This window comes from Hyaena hyaena, unplaced genomic scaffold (assembly GCF_003009895.1).
Source record: "Hyaena hyaena isolate Hyena2069 unplaced genomic scaffold, ASM300989v1 scaffold_1100, whole genome shotgun sequence".
Classification (NCBI taxonomy): domain Eukaryota; kingdom Metazoa; phylum Chordata; class Mammalia; order Carnivora; family Hyaenidae; genus Hyaena; species Hyaena hyaena.
In genome coordinates, this window is record NW_024081736.1 from 209,877 (window position 1) to 234,623 (window position 24,747).

The 24,747-nt window shown below is 44.6% G+C and overlaps 1 protein-coding gene across 2 annotated transcripts in view; it reads right to left on the reverse strand.

Annotated features, from left to right (window-relative positions):
* GRID1 (glutamate ionotropic receptor delta type subunit 1) overlaps positions 1–24,747 on the reverse strand; it is a 539,165-nt gene that overhangs the window by 195,003 nt on the left and 319,415 nt on the right. For both annotated transcript variants that reach the window (XM_039222327.1, XM_039222328.1), the window contains exons 5-6: positions 15,370–15,531; positions 13,747–13,866 (exon numbers count right to left, since the gene is read on the reverse strand). In XM_039222327.1, the coding sequence (XP_039078258.1) occupies positions 13,747–13,866; positions 15,370–15,531 (282 nt within the window). The remainder of the gene's footprint in view (positions 1–13,746; positions 13,867–15,369; positions 15,532–24,747) is intronic.

Sequence of the window (24,747 nt, forward strand, 5' to 3'; positions counted from 1 at the left end):
GGTACCAGGTGACCCATCTGAGAGAAAACCCATTCACTCTCCTCAGGAAGCCTGAAGAGGGAAAAACAGAAGCCCCCAAAGCACCAGATAAACTAAACCAACCAAAATAATATCAGCTCTTAAAATTAAGAAGTCACTGGAAACACAGCAGATAAAAGTAGGACAGACTTATGTGCTAAAACGAAAGAAGGTAACTCCCTACTAAAATAAAAGATTTAAATAGAATGCAGCCTCCTAAGATAATTTCCACAATGTTCAGAATATAGTAAAAAATTTACCCATCATACCAAGAACCTGCAAAATAACAATTTGGATGAGAAACGACAATCAACCAATGCTAAGACCAAGATGATCAGATATTTGAGTTATCTGATAAAGATTTCAAATGTCACCATAAAAATGCTGCAACACGCAATTACAAAATCTTTTGAAACAAATAAAAAAAAAAAAACGTAGAAAATCTCAGTAAGGAGAGTATAAGATAGAACAAAATGGAAGTCATGCAACTGAAAAAAATGCGATTAACAAAACTTTAAAAACTTGCTGTGTGGAATCAATCATAGAATAAATGGCAGGACATAGAATGGACAACTGGAGAACAGAGAAGTGAAATTTACCCAACATGAGTAACAGAGAGAATACAGACTGAAAAAGAGATGACTAGGACTTGAGCTAGGAACTTGAGGGACAAAAGACCTAACCTTCACTCCACTGAAATCCTGGAAGGAGAAAAGAAAAAGAAAGAGTATTGTTAGCAATTCCCTAAATTTCATGAAAGACATATAAACCTATAGTCTCAAGAACATAGGAATTGCAGGGGTGCCCGGGTGGCTCAGTTGGCGGCCCAGGACATGATCTCGTGGTTCGTAGTTCGAGCCCCGTGTCGGGCTCTGTACTGACAGCTTGCTCAGAGCCTGGAGCCTGTTTCGGATTCTGTATCTCCCTCTCTCTGACCCTCCTCTGCTCACGCTGTCTCTCTCACTCTCAGAAATAAATAAAACATTAAAAAATAAAGAACATAGGAATTGCAAACAGGATAAATTCAAAGAAATCCACATCAAGACACATCATAAAAAAATTCTGAAAATCAAATATGAAAAAAAATCTTTAAAGCATCTAGAGGGAAACTATCTAGAAGAAAACCAACAATGACAGTGAATTCTCCTCTGAAATTATGGAGGCTAGTAGAAAATGGTACAATCATTTTCCACATACCACTTTTCCAGAGGAAAAATAAGAACTCTCAACCAAAAGGAAAACCAAAAGAATATTCAGCCAGCAGATCCTTAAGATTGCCAAAGGAAATTTATTAAAAAGAAAGGATAAGGATAAAATAATTCTTGGAGCATCAAAAATACAAAAGAACAGCAAAAAGAACAGAAATATGAGTATATACCTACCATAGACTGTCTTCTTCCTAAGTTTTATTAATCATATTTGATGATTAAAACATAAATAATTATACCATCTGCTACTCAAGACAATGATACTTGAAAGTGAAGAAGGGAAAAGGGACCTAAATGAAAGTAAGATTTCCAGATATCACTTGAAACGACAAAATGCTGATATGAGTAGACTGTCACATGTGTGAACACACACACACACACACACACACACACGTACAAATGAAACTGAGGGAATCTGAAACTGAATCAGATTCATGAACTCTATCAATGTCAAGACGGTGGTTGCTGGTTGGTTGCGTTACTATACATGAGTATTATAAGATGTTACCATTGGGAGAAACTTAATAAAGGGTATACTTGATCTCTGTATTTCTCTATATTATTTCTTACAAATGAATGTTAATTATGTTAATCGCAAAATAAAAGTTTAATTTAAAGAAGAATATATTCTGAGAAGAATGAGAAATCAGAAGGAACCAAACTTTCCAAATATTCGAACAAATTATAAAACATAAACATAAAATAATAATCCAAACAGCAAGGTATAGGATTGATATAGAAATGAGAAATTATAAACAGCATCAAAAAGGGCCAAAAAAAATCAATGTGATTTATATGTTTACAGGAAATAGTAAAAATATAAATTTTATAATTATATTAATAGATGTGAAAGAACCTTTGACTGAATTAATACCCCTTTATTGACAAAACTGTTAGCAAACCAGAAATTCAGGGGAGTTTTATCAATCTTAAAACAAACACCTACTAAAAATACGCAGCAAATATAATGTAGAATTGTGCATTATAAAAAGCTGTTCTCTGAGATCAAGAACTGGGTAAGAATGCCCACTATCACTGCATTTATTCAACTTGAATTAAAGACCCTAAGTAGTGTGATAAGGAAAGAGGAAGGAATAAAGCCATAAAAATGGGAAAGAAAAAGTGACTTTCATATATGATGTGACTATGTATACACAAAAATCTTAAGAATCTGTAAGTAAATTATTAGAATAAATCAGTGAATAGTTCACTAGAAGCAAGTTTAATATACAAAATGAATATTTCTATATACACACAACAAACAAGTAGAAAATAAGTTTGATTATATACTATCTATAATATAATCTCAAATATTAATATGGGGGAAAATCAAACAAAAGTTATTTAAGATCTCTAGAGTAAAAAACTACAAAACTTTCCTGAGGGAAATTAAAAATCTAATTGAGGGATATAGTATGTTCACGAACTAGATCACTCAATGTTTGTAAGATGTTAACTCTCCCTAAATTGATCTAGAGTCCGTGAAATCTCAGGGAAAACCCCAGATTTTTGTGGGGTGCCTGGGTGGCTCAGTTGCTTAAGATCCAACTGTTGACTTCAGCCCAAGTCATGATCTTACAGTTCATGAGACTGAGCCCTGCATCAGGCTTAGCGCTGACAGTGCGGAGCCTGCTCGGGATTCTCTCTTTCCCTCTCTCTCTCTCTCTGCCCCTCCCCCATTCTCTCTAAACAAACAAACTTTTTTAAAACTGCCAGATCTTATTTGCAGAAAATAAAAATCTAATTTTTTTTATTTTTATTTTTTTTACAAATAGTTTATTGTCAAATTAGTTTCCACATAACACTCAGTGCTCATCCCCACAAGTGTCCTCCTCCATGCCCATCCCCCCCTCCCCCCCACATCCATCTGTCCTCAGTTTTTGTCAGCATTCAAGAGTCTCTCATGGTTTGCCTCTCTCCCTTTCCCCCACCATTTCCGCCCTTCTTCTCCCCCTTGTTCCTCCGTCAAGTTCCTCCTAATCCTCCTATACGTGCAAACATATGATATTTGTCCTTCTCTGCCTGACTTATTTCGCTCAGCATAACACCCTCAAGGTCCATCCATGTTGCTACAAATGGCCAGATTTCATTGTTTCTCATTGCCATGTAGTATTCCATAGTATAGATAAACCACATCTTCTTGATCCATTCATCTGTTGATGGGACACTTAGGCTCTCTCCATGTTTTAGCTATTGTGGAGAGTGCTGCTATGAACATTGGGGTACACGTGCTCCTATGCCTCAGCAATTAAAAATCAAATTTTGAAATGTATGCAGAAATGCAAAGGGCCAAGAATAGTCAAGTCTATCTTGAAGAAAAAAAGGAAGAAGCTAGAGGACGTACACTGTCTGAACTCAAGAGTTATTATAAAACTGTGATTATTAAAAGAGTATGATCTTGGTGCACCTACACATTTCCAAAAACAGACCCACAATATACAGCTACCTGGCTTCTGAAAAAGGTAGTATGGCAAAGCACTAGAAAAGTGAGTTTATTCTTTCAATAAATGGTATTGGATCAAATATCTTTATTTTTAAAATATATCTTGCCTCCAAGACACACCATACACAGAGACTGAGTCCAGATGTAATGCAGTTACAAAGGAGTAGTGTAAAAAAGAAAACATTTAGAAGAAAATATAGGATGACAGCTTCATGATCTGAAATAGGTATTCAGGTATACATCTAAACAGCACACCAAATATAGTAAACAAATAGGGGGAAAATGGTCAACTGGATAAATGAAAACACTTTAAAATCCAGAATTTCTGTTCATTAAAAGATGTCATTAAGAGCATTAAAGAGGCAAGGCACAGCGTGTGAGAAAACAATTCCAATATATATAAAGGACAAATATCTAGTTCACCTACAAATCACTAAGAAAAAGGCTGAAAACCAAATTAAAAAAAAATGCATGAAAGACCTGAACAGGCATCTCACAGAGATCTCCAAATGACTAATAAACACTTGGAAAGGAGCTCAATATCATTAATCATCATGGAAATGAAATAACACTAGTGAGAAGCCATTATCCACCCAGCAGAATGGCTAACATGTAATAGACTAACAGTCCATGTTAGTTCACTGAGGGTTAGTGAAGAACAAATGATGCTCTTAGGAACTACCCATCGGTATGTAAGCTGATAACAAGCATTTTAAAAAGTGTTTGGCAGTATCTGTTAATCATACTTTCTGACCTAGTATTCCATGCTCAGGTATATATACCCAACAGAAAGACAGACATGTTCCCCAAAAACATACATCTAAGAATGTTTAAAGCAGGATTGTTGGTAATAGAAAAATCTGGAAACAGCTCAAGTGCCTTCAACAACAGAATACATAAACAAAGTATGAAATAGTCATAAAAGGCATATTATATGTCAATATATGTTAATCATGTCTTTTTATTTTCTATGTTTCTGGTGCTTTGCTATCCAGAGTCTTGCTAATCCTTAGAGAGACTGCCTCTTCCGGGACTAGCCAACTCCCAGAGACAGTAAATGCCTCTCTGGCAGGGGTGCCTTTCGTATGCAATCTAACCAATCCAGAGCCTGTCTCACCACCCCCAACCACCTGCTTTATGGAGCACTGTCCTTCTGGGCTACTATTCCTCTGCCCTCATCCTAGGGTGAAACAGATAACTCTGAGCAGCCCCTATATCCCAGAGCCTGCTGAAACTAATGTCATTTCAAACTACCCAATACTGACTCTGCTTACCCTGCCTCCTGCAAAAACCACCATAAAGCCTCTTGTCCACATTTTCTAGCGCACCCTCTGCCTCCTGACTGACTCTGGTGCTTCCCCTTGTAGCCCTGTGTGGTGTGACATTCCCCCACCTCCAGGGAACTGTTACAAGCTACCTTTTCAACGCTAGGCATCTCCTGATCTGTTGTCCTCACGATACGTGAATAACAATAAAACTTACATTCTAAAACACAGAAAGAACAAATGAGCTAAAAGTACAATAGTAATAATGAATCTCACAAACATGACATTGAGCAAAAGAAGGCAGTTACATAGAGTATGGAGGGTGCGTCAGATGTCGATAGTATTTCCGCTGGTGGGTGTAGTGACCAGAAGGAGGCACAAAGGTGATGCTGTAGTCACTGACAATGTTCTGTTTCTTGATGCAGGTGTAGACTGCATGAGCGTGTTCACTTTTTGAAAACACACTGATTTACTCATGATTTAGGCACTTTTCTGTATAAATGTTACAGGTCAGTTTACATTAGGAAAACCACTGAGATTCAGCCACAGTTCTATTCAGAACAGAGTGTGTTCCAAAACGGGAAAGAACAAATTATCTGATACCTCATAGAATAAGTTTAAAAATCAACAATAAGACAAACACCAGGCAGCAGGGAGACGTGAAGAAAAACAAATCAATTAATTAGAGAAACATAAAATACAACAAAATTGATTAAACAAATTAGACTTAGCTCTTTGAAAAAGATCAATAAAAAAACCTTCCTGTCTAGTCAAATCAAGAAATAAAGGGAGACAACACAAATACACGACAGTAGCAATAAGAAAAGAAATATTTCAACATATAGACACTTCCTAAATTATTTGCAAATACCATGTAAGAGCTTTAGAATGAATTTGAAAACACCAGTGTTATCCAAGATTTTCTGTAAAGCAGATTACTAAAAATTACTCAAGGAAATGTAGAAATCAGGGAAGAGAATTTCCAAAACATCTAAGTAATAACTCTAAGACTAACAACCAGCCCAGGTAATTTTAGGACTTAAATTCTTTCCAACTTTCCAGAGTTCTTTCCCTATAAGTGCAAAAGAGTGAACGATCACCTACCCATGTTACACAGCCTAACACAAGTTGAACACAAGCATCTGAGAGGGAAACTATAGGTCAATGTCATGTAGGTGGAAAACTTTCACAGCAACAACAAAAAAGCAAAACCATCATTGTATACAAATGGGTAGCCAGGCTCAACTCCTGGGAGAGGTTTCCTCGTTTATAAAAAGGAAGCAACACATACAAAGAAATGACCCTCTTCTTCCACTTGCTGCTGTCTCTCTGGGTATGACAGCTGAAATGACCACAGCCATCCTGAAATTATGAAGAGAGCTCAGACTACACCCTGGGGACAGGCAAGTAGAAAGATGAAAAAGACCCAAGCCTTTGATCTGGGCACAAACGTCTGCCTTGGCCAACGCTGGAGCCGCCCTAGCGCCAGGCTTCTTTTTATGTGAGATAATAAGTCTTCCTTATTGTTTAATCCACATGAGATGAGCATTCTGTTACCTGCAGACAAGTGCACTCTACAAGTACACAAAGATTAATTATATTTAACCTGAGAGGCGAAAACAGGGAGAAAGGAGTCTAAGAATGTTTTAAAAACCAATGGCGAGATATAGCAAAATTTAGCAGAGCATATGATAGATGTGACATTCAAGTCAATAGGGAAAGGAAGGATTCCTGAGAAGTAGGAACCAATACTGAATAACGTAAAAGTTAAGTCATCATGTCACAATTTATCCCAAATCAATCCTAAGTAAATGGCAGATTACACTGAAATAAAATCAAACAGTAAAAATACTAGAAGGAAGTATGGATGAACAGTATCTACTTTGTGAATTGGGCATGACTTTCTAAAAATACAAACACATAAGTTATTAAATGTCTTTATGTGAAATTATTTTCTTCAGATGCAAACAGTTTATGGGAACAAAATATCTGACACAAATAACTATCAATTCCCTTCTGAGAGACTGGTTATAGAGACTGACCAGAAAAACTTCAGCCCCAGTAAAAAAGAACAAAGGACCAAAGATGTAATTTACAAAATATGAAACACAACTGACCAATGACTATATTTTTAAATGCACAACTCCCCAAGAAGTGGAAATTTATCAACATTATTTTTACACAGTTACCAAATTAGCAAAAAATGTTTAATATATCACTCAATGTTTTGAGGATAGGATGCAATGGAAACTTCCATATACTACTGATGGATGTGAAAATTATTAAATCTTTCTATAATCAATTTGAAAATAGGTACTTTAAAATAGGAACTTTAAAAAATTATTATCCTTGGTTTGGTAATTCCCTTCCTTAAGGAGAAGAAGGAAATAAATATAGATGCAATAAAACTACATATATTTTGGATGTCCATTCCAACATTATTCCATAGTAGTATGATATAAATGCCTAAACATTCATCATCTAGGAAGATAAAATAAGTGATGGCTCCTTATAAGCTGAGAAATGTGTTTCCATTAAAAATCATAGTAAAGAAGAGTGAAATCAATGAGAAAATGCTCCCAATGTAGCATTAAGTGGAAAAGTCAGGATATAAAATGTATGTACAATAAATAGCAATTTTTTGATCAATATACATATCACTTTCTCTATTGCTATGTACAGAGCAAGGGGGGAAAAAAGGAAAAAAAGAGAGAAGGCAAAAGCACCAGAAATGCTAACAGTATTTATTCCTCTGTTCAGAGATTATGGCTGACTTTTATATTCTTCTTTTCAATTATCTGTATTTTCTAATCATTCTACCCTAAATGAACATGTATTGATGCTATCTTCAAAATGAAGTGATACATGCACTTAACATGAAACACTTAATTGTATCTTTTCCTTATCCCTTTACTTGGATGAAGCAGCAGAGTTTGTTTTGGTTCTCTGCTCTCTATTAAAAGTGGTTCTGCACAAGGGTTTGGAACGGTTGACATTTTACTTGGGAAATATGCTGCAAGAATGCTAATCCATGAAGAGACTGAAGTTTATTTCTCTTCTGTGACTCACTGTGCACAGCTGGGAGCCTCTATCAGAGCAGCTTAATAGAGACACTGCACAATACTCAGGCTGGATTCTCCCAGCCCCACCACGGCCCACCTCCCTTTCCTCACTGCTAAATCTACGGCGCAGATCCTGGTACCAGCTGCTGGAGCCGCCAGGTAAAGGATTCCACTTGTGCTCTAAGAGGCAGTCTCTACTTCATCACATGAGCTATCCTGTCTACTGGCTGCTGCCTCTTTCACCTGGCCTCACTGCTTAGAACTTCTGAGCCGTGAGAATGTGGGACGATTTGTTAACACAGTGTAGCAGACCTGGGCAAGAATGTTAATGATGCACCTTCAAGCCCGGGGAGCGCTGGGGTCCTATGGCATGGAGATCACTACATGATGAGCAATTATGCCTCTATGAATTATCAGCAGTCACAGGACCCTCCCAGGGACATGATATCAAGGAGGGCATTTGATTCCTGTCCAAAGCCAGCTTTCGTGAAGAATGGAAATTGACAGAGAAAACGGAAGAAGCATCTTAAACTGGTTAAAGGAGAATGAAGCCCTCCCTTTTCCTTAGGTAATTACTGGAATAAGGAGGCTGAGCCAAGGGCATTGGTGGAACTTCAGCAGGCTCTAGACCAACAGGAGAGGGCTCTGAGGCCCTAATGCTGGCTCTGGAGGTGGTGGGTAGGGTGGGGTAGAAAGTAGAGTGAGGGGGTCATAGAACCACACTGTCCTGAGTTCAGAAAAAATGCCTCTGCTACACATCACCTTCAAGAAATCTGCCCTCCAGCTCCAGCACAGCCATATGATTGCTGGTGCTACATAATTGAGTCTTTCCAGTCTCCGGGCCTCAGTTTCCCAAGTGGAGCTGCTCAGAAAACCACAGAGAAGATACCGGGGACAGGGAAGATGGTGCAGGGGAGGCTCAGGACCCCCCACCCCAGTTCCCTATCTGTAGCAACTCAACTGTCTGCTTCTACAACTATTTAATGTATTTGGGTTCCAAGAAGATTCTGCTGAAACAGATTTTCTGGACTAAATTCTTTCTCGGTCTCTTGGCTCTCTGTCCCAAGGAGCAGAAATAGCCCCATTCTCTCTCCTCACACCAGAGTATTTGTCCTGGAATGCCAACACACAGAGCAAACTCATAGGCTTTCCTGATGCTTTCTGCCCACCTCCCCAGCCTCCTGGCCAAGGAGACAGGTCACCCTCCACAAAGCCAGTGAAACAGGTGGATAGTGCCCGTGGGAAATGATGTTCAAAGGGCCTTCAGGCAGCTGGCAGTTTCCCTAGGGTGTCACTGCAGCAGGGACTCTGCATTAGTGGAAGGAAACAAGTCCCCCACATCAGTATCATTGGGAAAACAGCAGAGATCCTCAACAATCGTGTCACGGAAAAATGTTTCTGCAAGGCTGTAGCTTGTGTCATACTTGGGGGAAAAAAAGACAACCATGTTTTCCTTCCTCCTTTAGTCACATCAAAACAGTCTTAAAAACAAAACTTCATCAGAGGCCAAGTTCCCAGCACACTCTCCCTCATGGTCTTTATATAAGGAGTGGATATCTGTCCCCATGCATGGAAGGGGGAACGGGCACTGCTGGGCACACAGAGCCCTCCTGCTGTCTCTGGCCTCAGGCTTTGGCTGTAGTCCAGGAGCTTCAAGCTGGAAGGCCATGTTCTTGTTTTATTTTGAGAGAGACGGAGACAACATGAGTGGGGGAGAGGCAGAGAGATGCCAAGCAGGCTCCACGCTGTCAGCATAGAGCCCAACGCGGGGCTTGATCCCATGAACCATGGGATTGTAACCCGAACTGAAACCAGAGTCGGATGCTTAACCAACTGAACCACCCAGGCACCCTGCGGAAGGCCATGTTCTAAGCCTGCCTATAAGTGTGTGCTCTTGATGGCCCACACCACCCAGGAGAGAACTCACTGCCCAGCGCTGCATCAGGGTCAATACACCAACTGAGCCCTTGATTCAACCAGGAGACCTGTACTATCTGCATCTCCTATCTGAGAAAATGAAGGTTCAGAGAAGGGAAGAGGCTGCAAAAGCTCAGGGGAGGAAGAGCCAGGAGTGACACAAAGGTCCACAAGTCATTGAGACAACATACGTGTAAGGTTCCTGTGTTCACAGTAGGTGTTCAGTAGTCTGTGCTCTGCTCCCTCCTGTCCTATGCTAAACAGCTTCCCATGCCCCCACCTTTGGTAACTTTCCTCTACAGGTGGTTTCTCACAATCCCACCCCAGCTCCTGTCACTAGCTAAGAACTTTTGCCTGTGGGGCGCTCCCTTGCAGGTTTCTGTCTGAACAAAGAGAAAGCCAAGTAGAAATCTGTGGAGCTCTGATTGTAACAAGCATGCACCTCCAGGAAAAATGCCAGGCCAAGTCCTATGGGAGCCTGATGTGACTTTCCAGCAAAGCCTGGCCCCCGTGGGGTTGCTTGGTGATCACCCATGCCAGACAGCTCCAAGCCAAACACAGAGATGAGTGATATTTTGCCTGGAGTTACACAGCAGGCTGGTGACATAGACCTTTGATTCTGCCATCCAGCACTCCCTCAACAAGAACGCACTTCCTGGATGAGATAATTTAATTAGTATTTGTCCAGCACCCTGCAGTGAAAGGCAATCACCTACCCCTTCCACCCTCTGAAGGGGCTGAGTAATCCACAGTCTCTTGATGCCATTTAATCTAAAACGTCTGGGTGACTCACCTTCCCTGAGATTTCCCTCCAGAGTGTTTACCTTAAGAAAACATCCATTTGTTCCCTAAAACAATTCCTCTTGGTTTCAAATCTTAAACAGGCTACTTAGCTTTTGTTTTGTGCCTGTGTTTGTTTGTTTGCTACGGTTGTTTTTAAAATATGTACATATGCTTATTTATACGTACCTATACATATATAGATACATATATACATATAGGTATACACACATAATATAGAAGTTATATAAATTGTAATAATGGTCTATATATTATATATAGAAATTATATAAATATAAGTAGAGAGAGAGACTAGAATATATACATATATTGAGATAGGCACCATTTTGTGCAGAGAACCCATGACCCTGCTCTAACAGGCCAGCATCTAGCCGTCAGCCCTCTTGGCTTCTATAACCATTCTGAACTGGATGTGGCCAAAGAGATGCAACTGAAGGGATTCCTCAGAGTTGCCCCAACCTCCTCAGAATGAATGATCTCTGCCTTTGTGTGCTTCAGGACCCTAATCCTCAATCTGCTCTCCATCCTAAACTTCACTTTTAGGTCCCCCCCATTTCCCAGCCATACCCTTCAACAGCACCATCGTCCACCAGGAACCATAGCCCAACCCTGCCTTCAAATGCTGCCCTAGGCCTAAGTACTCTGTCCCAGTCCCCCCCCCCCCCCCCCCCCCCCCCCCCCCCGCCCGCCTTGCTTCATCCTGAAACTTCCCAGACCTTGCTTGAATGTACCCTGGGCCTGAATAACAAAACATTTGCTATGGTAAATCCCATTCCCTGCTTTCCAGATAACTTCTCCTTAACAGAGATAAGCTGCCAGGCAGACAGATAACAACTGGGATATGCAGTTATTAAGGTCAGATTTTAAGATGACAAAAGGATACGTTTTAAAATAAAGCCCACTTGAAAATCAGCTTCCCTTCCAACTCAATTACATTCAGGCCTCCTGCTCTGCTCTCCGAAGCTCCTTAGACTGAGAGACTCCAGCTCCCATTGGCTTTGGGGGTATTGGAGGAGAGTTGCCATGGCAACATGGAAGACCCAGACACCTGAAACAGGAAGTGGAGGACACAGTGCCTCTTGGACTCTCAGGCACCTGGAGCTGCCAGTGTGGCCCTCCGAGGCAGGGACCCCCCCCCACAGCCAACGTACCCATCTACTGTGGGGCCTTGTTGAAGCTGAACTAAAAGAAAGGGGATGGGGGCAGCAAGGGAGCCCGCTTGCAGGCAGGGTCTGAGTGTCTCCAGCCTCTCAGGACCACTGGGGGCTGAAGGCATGTATGGCAGCAGATGTGAACAGTCGCTTTGGCAGGCAGTTACACTCTGCAAGCCCCTGTTGTATCAGAGTGACTATAAGGGCTCATCGATGCTGGTTTCTCCTTACTAGGTGGGAGACCTAACACAAACCCACTTCTATTGCCATCCTGAAGGACCCAGACCAATTCTAACCACCCATCCCGGGCCCCCCACCAAGCCTCACAGCTCTGGGCATCCCTAACAGACATCACAATCCATCCGTGATGCCCTTGACATTGCACACCACACCGTGGTCCTCCATGGTTATCACATCATAGTGGCCAACTCACTTTACTATGGCACAACCAAACCTCTGAGCTCCAAAATATCATCACACCATGTTTGTCACTGTTGCACTATGGCCAATTATTGAACCTCCTATTATTTATATGACCAACCTAGGACTCCACCTTCTGTCATAAGATGGACGAAACCCCCCAACTCCCACGTCACACATGGACCCCCAGCCATCCCAGTCTCTCTGTGGGAAGCCAGTCCTCCTCCCGTGTGGTAACTGTTGATCACCCCCGGCATGTCCTCTAGCCCTTACACCCTCCACCATTCTACACATGCATCCTTCTACCTGCTCCTCAAGGAGCACAGCCAAAGAATTCCCTCACCCAGATTCCTGATATCCCAATAAATCACATGTTAGCCTTTCCTGCCCCTCCACTGCCCCCCACTAATGCTGGAGGCCAGGCTAGAGGGCTCATTGCCAAGGGTTTATCCTGCCCTGATGAAAGCTCACTATGCCCTATTCATCTCTTGGGAACTGATTAGTAGAGATAGCTTCCTTTCAAGTGTATAGAAATTTATGTGTTTGTGACTGTATGAGCCTGTGCCTGAGTGTATGCCAACCAGTTAATGTCCCAACAAACACTGGGCCTTATATGTGGACCATTCCTAGGAGTGCATCTAAGCCAGATGGGTGACCTGGCCCTGGGCACTCAGCCACTGGCCTTACCTGCAACCCCACCATTAGCTTCATACCGGCTCACAATGAACACATCTGAGGTTCTTGGACAAATGTTCCAATAACTTTCTTGCTACACTGACTTCTTGGTCCCTATAACTAGTATAGGGACTTACAAGCCTCCCCTTAACTTTGGGCTTTCAACTTGGAGAAAAGGCTGCCTTCATCACCTTCAAGTTTTCAGCCTTGAAAATCTCCCATAGAAGGAAAGAGGAAGATGCAAATATATCACCAGGAAGACCCCAAGCCAGCCACTTGCATTAGCACCAAATAAAGGAGTCTAACCCCACCCTGAACTACGCAACTTATCTGCCTCTCCCGTCTCCCTCCTCTGAGCTCCACTGCTCTCTGCTTCCTACCCTCCTCATGACTCATTTTTCTGTTCATGGCTTTACTCACTCTTAGATCTGGGGGGCACTGGCCATAACCTCAGACCTCTGCCTCAGCCACAGTTACACCTGTCCCTGCAGTTGGGCTAATTTTGGTCACTCTAGGAAAATACATTGTCCCTTCCAGCTTCAGCCTAGGCCTGCATGGTTGGCCATCCAGGGCCGTCCAGGGCAGTGGGACGAGGTGGAGTCTCTGCTGTACTCAGAGACTGTATTAACGGAACTTCATGGCTGAAAACCACCCTGAACCTTCTCCACACTGTGCCCCATAAACATCAGCATCAGTGGCCGTATCATCAGAGAGAGACAGGGAGAAGGACTTCTGTGCTGGCTAACACATGCAGGAGGAGAAGGAGGAGGGTGTCCTGTGGCTTACCTTCCGCATGTCTTTGCCAAAGGTCTCACTATAGGTTGTGCCGAGGATTTCAAACTGGACGTAGGGATTCGAGCTGTCCTCCCGAAACTCCATCACCCCTGTGAGGCCAGTGATGTGGCCCTGCAGGAGAGAAGGAAAACCCATTGAGGAAAATGGATGGAAGGGATGGAATCCCAAAGACAAAGAAAGGAAGGAAGTAGTCACCAAGAAGGGGACAATCAAGATCTTGGGGAAGCACTGGACAGGCTGCAATGAGGACAGGGCTGCTAGCAGTCCTATAGCCTCAGAGCAAGATCGACACTTCCTAGACTGTTGCTCATAGGGGAAATCCCTAAGACTTGCACTTGACATTCATGTGGTCAGTATGATTAGAGTACATGCTCTGTGCCACATATCATACTTGCTATAGATCAAGGAGTGACAGTTCTGTCTCCACCCTCCTGGAGGTTACAGTCTTCCCTTGCATCCTGCTCCAGGGTTCATCTTAGCCCGAGCCAAGAGAAAAGTCAAAGGTCAACAGAGCTTTTGGGCAGCAAAGCATGAGCACTAGAGGCCAACACCAGCTCAAGTCCTGGCTTTGCTGCTCATGCCACCTTGGGCAAGCCATCTCCCATCATCTATCTCTAGCCTGGAGTTAATTAGATTCACATCACAGGGGCTGCAAGGGCCAAAGGATCAGATGTGTACCAAGTGCAGTGTCTGGCACATACTGGATGTGGTAGGTGTGCAAGCCCTGCCCCTCTCTCTAGCCATTCAGTGGGTTCTGTAGAAGCAGGTGGCAGAGGGCTGAGGGAGCCTGTGGTGAGCCCCCTCTCCCTTCAAGCCTAGGATGGGGGTTCCATCTAGGCTGGTTCTCCTATAGACTATGAGCTGGAAGAACTCCAGATCCTGAGCTGACTAAAGAGAGGCCCCAGCTCTGGTTCAGACTGCATTAGATTCAACCAACACCGGAATACACTCACTGCTATTGACACTGTACACAATTTATTGTGACTACAACTCCTAGCACTATAGATTTCCCTAAATGCTCTTTTGAAGCCTCTGAAAGCCAATTCGCTCTAACAAGTCTTCTATGGATTACCCAATTCACTTCAAATTCAGCCTTCTAACTTGGTGTCGTGCCTCAGTGTGTGGAACAGGTCATAAAGGCAGAACACATGAGCACACACATACAAACACACACACACAAGCTAAAGTCTCAGTGATCAGCACACGTACTGCCTACTGAGACAGCCTCTTTTAGAAACAGTGGCCACCTGCATGGTAGGGTATCTGACTCACAGCAGCTGGACAGTTGCCTCCATTATTTGCTTATAATAATAAGAAATATAATAATAATGAACTCTAAAGTCCAATCTCCTTGTAGAGAACAGAGAAAATAATAATAATAAAACATATCTATGAAGCCCAGCTCACCAACCTTCAATTCTGGGAAAGGAAGAGTGATAAGGAGGGGAGCTCTGGGCGGGGCCTTCAGGGGCAACAACACAAAGAGCTCAGCTTCAGAATACCTGCTCAAGGGTGTGTGTGTGTGTGTGTGTGTGTGTGTGCACACACGTGCATGTGCATACAAGGAAGGGCCTGTCTTCAACCTTAGCCCAGTGAGTGTCCCCTTACACACACCTTTTTTATTGTGTCCAGCATGGACCTTCCTCCATTCCATGGCTTGGTGGACTTGCGAATACAATTCAGGCTTGCCATGCTGTGCCACTTCCGGTCCTCCAGCTTCCGGTGGAAGGCATTGGCCAGCATCAGGACACTGTCATACAGGTAGAGGTTGGAGATCTGCAAACACAAAGGTGGTGAAATCCTTTCCACTGATGCATTTTCAGAGAAGGGGAGAAACCAGCAGAGGCCTTGAGTGATCCATGATGCCAGCACTAATGAGTGGTGCCCAGTATCTTCACCACAGTCCTCCAGCTTCTAGTTATCCATTCAAAGCCCAAGCCAGGCACTGGAGTCCTAAGTAGACTAAGAACTAGACCTGCATCAGGAACTAGAGTGGGAAGTGGATCTGTACATCACCAGGAGAACCAGCATGGTCAGCACCATGGTTGAGAATTGCACCCAGGCTTTATGTAAGACTGGAATGGGACATCCTGCTCATGTAACACAGGATGGACAGAAGGATGGGCAGGAAACTTGGTCTAGAATGATTCGTAGGATAAAGGGTAGAGAGCATTATAGGGAGGCAACATTATGCAAAGGCATGAAGGTACAAAGGAGTGGAGTCAGGTAGGGCAGGGTCCACCAGCATTGACCAGATATGAAAGATTTTAGACTTTGTGGAACTTATACTGTCTTTTGCAATGCTCAGCTCTGCTCTTACTGCAGAAAAGCAGCCAACGACAATATATAACAAAGGATGTGCCAATAAACCTTTATTTAAAAATTAGGCAATAAGCTGGATGGAGCCTGAGGACCATAGTTGGTCAAGTCTTGGGGTAGAGGGACTGAAAACAGTGCCAAATACCTGTATTAATGGGTGTAGTAGAGACGAAGTGGGATCAAGAGGGTAGGTAGGGATCAGGGATCTAGCATGTTGAGCCTCATGGGCCATGCTAAGCAGTAACAACATAGGTGACTTTAGGGAGAAGGATGTCATGGGTGGGTTCTGTGCCCAGAAATCAGATCTGTTTCTTGGAAAGACTGCTCTGTTCCCCAGATGGTCCTAGGGTCAATGGTGGCCTGAGTGACACTGGCAGCTTGTGGTGATAGAGAATCTGAGGCCACAGAGCCCCCTCTGCAGTGGCATCATTGCCAGCCAGGGGATACATTTGGGAATTTCAACTGTGCACATATGAGAACTAGCCCTCTGCTTAGTTGTCTACTAAGCTGAGATGGCTCAGAAGAAACAAAGCCCATCTCAGAGCTCCTGAGAACACGCTTGTAAGGGAAAAGCTGGTACAATGGTGAGGGGAATTGCACAATAGCACTGGTATCCAAGGATGGGACAGGTCTGGCTCATCCTTCTGACTACAATTCAAGACCCTGATCTGGACGAGCCTGAATACCAGCACCTGCCCTCTCAGGGGCCCATCAAGAGCCCTCTATAGGGAGGAAGGCAGCCCTGTTTCTCAGATGTTACTTACACATTATCCCTCTCCTCCAAGGGGATGTTATGAAGCACAAAGGGAGGAGAGTCAGGGGGGAGGGGTGGGGGTGGGTAGGAAGTAATGTCCACCCTCGTTCAGGTGTGTGGTACCTCCTGGGTAACTGGTGCACAAACAACCATCAGCCAAAGTGGGTCAAGGGGATGGCTCTCTGCACACCTAAGCAGCAAGGTGTCTGCTAAAAATATTTCAGAAAAACAAAATCACTGGATATAAATAGGAGACTGTGTCAACCTCATAGGACTCCTGGGAGAATCAAATAAGATTCTTGGTCTACAGGAAGGACCCCTGCTGCCTTCCAGCTTTACCTCTCACCACTCCCCAGTATGGCCCTCACATCCCAGTATCTATGTGCTTTGTTCTCCACCTACAATTTCTTTCCTCACGTGTCTTGGACTGGGTGCTCCAAAAGCAGAGCCCCTGAGGGTAGCATGGACCAGCCTCTAAAGCGAAATCAGAGATAGACTAAGGGAGCTGGTACTGGACATCAAAACCATCTGCTCCATCATGACTGTCCAGTAACTCATGCTACCCCTCAAGGGCATTTCTGCTACAGCATGTCGAGCACAGCTGACTACTTCTTCTGTGGGTGTCCCTTTGTCCCAACCATTCCTGTAGAACCCTGCCTTATCCACCTTCATGTTCTTACAGGGGACACAGGGATGTATGCCACTAAGGCCTGCATAAGAAGTGGGTGGAGGATGATGGACAGGTGATGTTTCGGATGTGGCAGGAGTATGCCTGTGATCACTGAGCACTGCTGACTTAACCAAGGCCTAGGGCCAAGGGGAAGCAGGCATTTCAGTGCCTGGTGACATTTTCCGGGGTCCTGCAGTACACACGTGCTTATCTGACAGCAAAGAGAAGTTACTCCCATCACCCCATCACCGAGAATTCACCTCCTTCCCTACAGGCAACACCAGGATAGAACCATATCTCTTACTCCTCGAGCCCTGGCAAAGCATTTCCCTCATGAGAAAGACTTACCCATCCTCTGTGCTTGTCAGGTCCCCAACCCTCAGGAGCCCCTACCAATGCAAGACTTTTTTTGACATGTCCACCTCCCCTCTGGAATACAAACTCATAATGGAGATGCTGTTATAGGCCACTTGGGACAGCACTGCCCCAGCTGTGGTCCAGACCAGCACCCAACGGGAATCCCTTTTTGCCTCCAGCACTTCTGTTCACAATGAATTAAGGTACTTAACAAATGTATGAATGCAAAGAGGCTGGCAATGAAGAGGCAAAAACAGGATGTGACTCAGAAAGGCCAAAGGAAGCCCTCAGCCTTCCCACAAGTATGTCTGCTGGGAACACATTTTAGTTCAAAGGAACAAGCTTTCAGCTCAAAGGCTTTAGCAATGCTCTTTTCCAGATATATATATATATATATATATATATATATATATATATATATACACACACACACACACATACCTTTTATATAAATATGTACATATTCATATATAACTTGTATACAACTTTTATATATGAAATATATATATGTGTGTGTACATACATATATGTATGTATGTATGTGACTTTTTTCTTACTATCTCTAAACACAGCATCCAGCACCAACCAAGGCATATGGTTGGTGTTTAATATATGTTGGATGGATGGATGGATGGATGGATGGATGGATGGATGGATGGATAGGTGGATGAATGGATGGATGGATGGATGGGTGGGTGGGTGGTGGATCTCCTACTAAGAGGGTACACACAGATCTTGGTTCCCCAAAAGAGAACACAGTAGGAAAAGGAGATTGGGCACCTCCAATTTGACTTGGGAGGGAACCACCTTTGTTCAAACAGCATCTTGCTTCTCATCTACAGCTTGCTCAAAATGCCTTCTTGATCCCCACTTGGAGCTCCACCTTCTCTCACTCCTGTCCCTTCTCCTGGTAAGATGCTATGTCAGTACTTGTCCCTGTGGTGGGCAGACACTAACACCCTGTGATGATCTGTGGCTCCCATCTCTGCTGTTCAACCTCAGCATCCTCACGCTTAGGTTCAATGGTGAGGATGCAAAGGGAGGGCACTACGTTCATAATTTGGTTATCTGGAGACTGAAGATGGGACCTTTGGGGGAAAAGATCAAGAGCAGATAGAAGAAAGGCAGCCTCTGCTTGGGCCTCTGTCTGGATCCTGATAAATATAAGACAAACCTTTTCTCAGGGTGGGTGGGTGGAGAACAGTGTCAGGGCATGTTCATGACCAGCCCCTGAGCCAAGAAGAATGGTCTGGAAGGAGAGAGACTCTGAACTGTATGAACACTCACTCAATGTCAGGTTCAAGGAACTAACAGCCTGAGCTGGAGCTCCAGGCCACAGGGGCAGAGAAAGGGAGCCTGGTTGCAAGGAATGCTTGCCTCTTTCCCTCATTCAGGTAAGACACAGCACAGAGTTCATTCAGAGCAGAGAGAAAAGCAGAGCAGGCACTGTCACTATTTAAACCCTCATCTCCCCTGGCTGGCCGAGGGACCTTGCAACACAAAAGTGGCAAGGGATCAAAAAAAAAAAAAAAAAAAAGTCATTTCAGGTGAAAGTAGACCGAAAAGAAGAAGACAGACCGAGGTTTGAGGCCAAGGGCATGGCATAGTAAAGACCTAGATGCCAAGCAAATGACCTGGAACCAGGTCAGAGATACCAGACAGTATAAAGTCAGAGGCAGACAAAAGCCGGAGCCAGGCACGGGGCCTGAGGCTGGAGCTTATGGCTTCCATTCCAGGTGGGCACAGAGCCAGAATGGAGCCCAGCTGGTCCAGTTAGCCACCCTAGAGATGTATGCCTGACCCCCCTTTTACAGCCTACAACACAACTCTTACTCTACTGAGTGTGCAGCTGAGCCAGGTGGCCTTGCAGGATGAGCAAGAGCTTTGGATTCATCCCATCCTGGGCCAGCTCTGCTCACTGCTATTTCTCCAGTGCAAAAAATGCTTCTCGAATTAGTGAATTGAATCTCCACTTGCACTGACGCAGAGTGATGTTGAACAAGTCATTATAATGCTCAAGACTCATCTTGATGACAAGGAAATACAATGCGATCAACGGCCCTAGAGAGGTGCTGTGTGGGTGGCCCTGAGGGACTCCCCTGAGAACTGCAGGATGGTAGTCCTCCTGCGTGCCAAGTACTGTCCTAAGTTCTTTGGGTGCAGCTTTATTTTTGATGGGAGCAGAGACAGGAAGGAATGGAAGGGGGAACACAGGACCTACACAGTGTAAATGGTCTGAGAAGCTCGTCCAGGTTGCCCCGTCTCTGAGCGCAGCACAGGTCTGGGACGCAGAAGCCTCGGCACCACTGGGAAACGAACTTTTGCCTGCCAATACCACTCACCTTCTCCCCCAGTGCCCCTTGGCCTGAACGCTTTTCAAGGGTGAGCAGGAGTTGTATCTGGATTTTGCAGCTTGCAGCTGGGAAGACTGAGCAGGGGTCCCCCGGAACATTCCATCCCCAGCTCTGCCTGCACGCTGCTCACCTGGACACATGGCCCTGGTCTCCTCCTGGCCCCAGCAGCCCAGTCACAGCTGCCATGCCTGAGCTGGGCCTCTCGGGTGTGCATGGGCTGAGATGCCTCAGAGCATGGGCAAGACCACTTCTCTGTCTCCAGGGTGTTTCATAAAAGGTGCCAGTATAGGAAGGCCCAAGGTGGGGGCTCACTGTGCCCTGACTCAGGTTTCTGAGAGGGAGGTGGCTTGGTGGATTGCAGTCAAAGGTCTGACATGTGCCCTGCAGGGCTGGCTCCACCACAGGAGACCACCCAGGTGTGCGGGAGAAAGGGGGAGGCAGGTAGGATTAGAACAGGGGTGGCTGTTCCCAGCACCATGCTCTATGCGCTGCCCTGTCACCTGTCCCCTGCCCAGGCCTAGGGGCTTCAATCCCAAGGAAGCTTCCTTACGTCCTCTCTATGTGGTCATCTCCTACAACCATGGCATGGTTCAAGTGCCCTCGTTTCTCTCTGAGGAACCCGTAACCACTGGTTACCTTGTCTCCCAGCCTCAGGCCCTCCTGCTTCCCCCACCCTTGCAGGGTTGGCTTTCCTGGATACACATCCTGCCCTGTCACATCTCCAAGGGCCACACCCTGGTCATTAGCACCCTGGGGGCTACCCTCCTTTCTGACTGAACTCCAGCACTTCCCACCTCCTACCTCTGGCCTCAGACACACTGAATCCTACTTCTGCTCTTTCTGGGCCTCTGGGCTTTTGCATATGCCATTCTTCCTACCGGGTACCTGCTACAGAATAGAGATGAAACTTCCCCATTTATTCAGAGCTTGTGGGAATTAAGAGAGCATTTTTGAATGTCTAACATAGGAATTGGCATATAATCAGTGCATAATGAGGGTTTGTGGATTTAATGAATGCTGAATGAACAGATTTAAATCTGTTCTTAGGAAAACTAACACCAAGGTAACAATATACCAAGGTATTTGCAAAGAGAATGCTTCTTAGAATACGATTGATGAAGGGGGCGCCTGGGTGGCTCAGTCGGTTAAGTGTCTGACTTTGGCTCGGGTCATGATCTCACGGTCCTGATTTCAAGCCTCATGTCGGGTTCTGTGCTGGAGCCTGCTTCAAATTCTGTCTTCCTCTCTCTCTGCCCCTCCCCTGCTCATTCTCTCTCTCCCTCTCAAAAATAATAAATGAACATTAAAAAAAAAAAAAAGAATATGACTGATGGAAGACAGAAGCCATGCTGAGAAAAGGATATAGGACCAATACATTCCATGGGGAAGTGTCCATCTGCAATCAGAATCTGGGGTGTACGTTTCCTGGAGATGGAAGCATCCTGGCAAGGTTTGCACTTCCAAAGTCAATAACCTGTGCAGGAAGTGGGTCTTTGGAAGGGAAATAGGAAAGGTAAGGACACATTGCTTGGAGGCAGAGGAGAGAATTTGGCCAGGAGGGCTTGGCTGGGGCTTGCAGCTCTTGAGAAACCCAGGTAGACCCTCCTGCTGCCCAATAACCCAAAGACCAATCCCATGAAATTAATCGAGGACCTGGGATATGGAAAAACAGATTTTTATTCTTTTAAGGGTTGGCATCAGAATCCCCACTACATCAGTAACTATATTTTATATAGTTATATTTTATATTCCTGTGTCAGCAGGGGCAAAGGCTACCAGGAAGATTGTTAAATTTATCTTTGTGAAAAAATAAGGAGAATTTACTTTGGAGTCAAGATCCAAAGGAAGAAAATAGAGGATGGATAGAGAAGTCAGCAGGAAAGAGAGTGTGGGGTCCTGGGGGGAAGGGACAAGCAGGGTACATTCCCCAGCAGGAAAGGACTAGGGACATCACAGGCTGTGCCACTACAACCCCAATACCCTACCCTGACCCCTACTGTATGTGACAGCATCTTCAAGACATAGATTTGTCAGCGAAGCCAGAAAAGGCACTGGTTTAGCATCTGGGACAGCACTGAGTGAGGTGCAGGAAGCCCCATCAGAAAGCCGGATGATCTGTTCACTTAACGTGAGTCCCCAGAAGCAGGAACAGGACCAGGAAATGAAAAGATAAGCCCCCTCCCCCCCGCCACCGTGAAATATGCTAAGGAGAGCTATACTCTTCAGATCCTATCTGGACCCCAGCAGGCCAAGATCCGTGACCACCTCCATCGGATCAGAAGGGACAGGCCCCTGAAGGACAATGGCCCCGTTGTGGAGCCAGCTGCCTGATTTCTCAGTGCTCTGTGCACATCTCCCTGTAGTAAATGTGAGGGTGCTCCAGCCTTGTCTCCATTATACTCCAGGGCCCAAGCTGTTTGTTGTGCAGCCACGTTATCAGGCTTGAAGGCAAAGGAAGATGAATGGCAGGCCAGGGTCACAGCCACACGGGCCAGCTGCGTCTCAACACCAGACCATTATCCACCTCGCATCAAAGATAGGAACATAAGCAATGTTTTCATTAAGGAAGTCTGCATTTCCTCCAGGCTTCTAAAGAGCCCAGTTTTCTCTTCCCTCCATCATTAATCAAGCCAAGTGGACTGTTCAGGGAGACCTCACAGGGGCAAACAGCAGGAACTGACCTCTGACCAGATCCTCAGACAGGCTCTGGTCATCCAGCAAAGTCAGACAAGCGGCTGGCAGAGGGTCCAGCTGGGAGGACAAGCTGACGCCCAAATGTCACAGCTTGAGAAATCCATCTCTAGGCGAGGCCTTTCTGCCAGACTGCCGCCAGCCCGCCCGTCTTGAGAGAGGATACCACAGCCAGGCCTGGCGAAGGAGCAGATGGTGGCAGAGGGCAAAGGGGCCAGGGCTCTCTGCTCATCGCCGAATCCGAGGAGATGGAAGGCTGAGTGGGGAAGGGCATTTGTCCGTACCTGAGGCTCTCTGGGCTCCAAATGTGCATGTGGCCATCTGTGGCCAGCGAGGCAACTGAGTACAGCCAGAGAGATCACCTGTGCAATTGTCTCTGACAAAGGCATTGAGGATCATGCCCCCGCCCCACTCCCATTATATTTCATGACTGACCTTTGCTATATATTCCATCAGGGTGTTTAGGGTAAAAAAGGGAAACCAGTGAAAGTGACATGAAGTCCAAGGTAACTATGGTGTGGGGTAGCTCACTGCTTCTCCAGAGAAAAGGATTCTACTAGCAGGTTGACAAACAACCTGTAACCAGAGAAGAATACAGAGGGCCCTAATGAAACAGGGACATGTGGGCAGGGGGAGTTTTCACAGGCTTTAATAGACTGAGCGAGAGAAGAATTATTCCATCTATCAAGCCATTCAACAATTTTAAAAATGCATGAGGAGGAGAAATTCCAACCTGAGGGAGCATTTTATGATTATACCACATTAGCCACCACAGCTTAATTCAAGGATCAGGCTCCATGGTGACCAGACAACACAACTTCTATCATTTGCCTGCCCCACACCCAAAGCCCATTTGGATAGAAATGGCGTGGCAATGTGACAGTATGTCTGTTGCAGCCCTGAAGTTCCGGACAGTGCAGTCCTGAAGACTGAGTGCTTTACAGATTCTCCTCTCAGCAAGGCTGCCCGTGAAATCTTAGCAAGGTCTCAAGGTTCTTAGAGACTGGTTATCACTTTTTTATTACTGGCTGAGTCAGACAAGCCCTAAACTAACTTGTCAAGAGAACAAGAATGAGAAACACCCAAATGAGACGGTGCTTTGTAGGGGAAAATAAACAACAGCACACCGGCAAATGCAATGCTTTTGAAGCTACTAGAAGTCACTTATTTTGGTATTTTTCCTCCAAGGGACTTTGTACTAAATAGGACCAAATTGATTTGCTATAATAGTGCTTGGTTGGCTCTGGAGCACCAAAAGCTCTGACCACAGACCTAATAGAAGAAGATGGAGTTTCTGAGACCAGTGCAGTGGAGAAGCCAAGAGATGGACGATCTTGTAAAAACTCCTCATTCTTGATGGTTCTCCTGAAAACATCTAACCCAGAATTATCATCCCAAGAGCAGCCATCCAGGGGAAGAACTGAAAGATGGACTTGAGAGCTCCATTTCCCAAAGGATCTTCATTAATTTCATCAAGACAAAGTTAATAATCCATGACATAAATGTTTTATTTTTCTTGAGTTAGTTGTTCTAAACATGTTAGAGTCTTCTCGATAAATCTCACAGCTAGAGGCTAGTAGAAATTAGTTTGTCTTCTATACTGTCATTAAGAAATAAAGAAATGGTAATAGCTACTGAGGAAACTTGAAGAGAATGGCTTGTAAATGAGATGAATCTAGATACTGCCCAAATGGTTGTTGGGCGGGGTAAGTAAGTAAATCCATATATTTCTCTCTCACCATACCCCCTCTCCAGGCAGAGGCAACAGAGACAGAGATTCCTTTCATAAGTGTTTCATATATATATATATACACACACACGTATATATAATCATATATATATATATA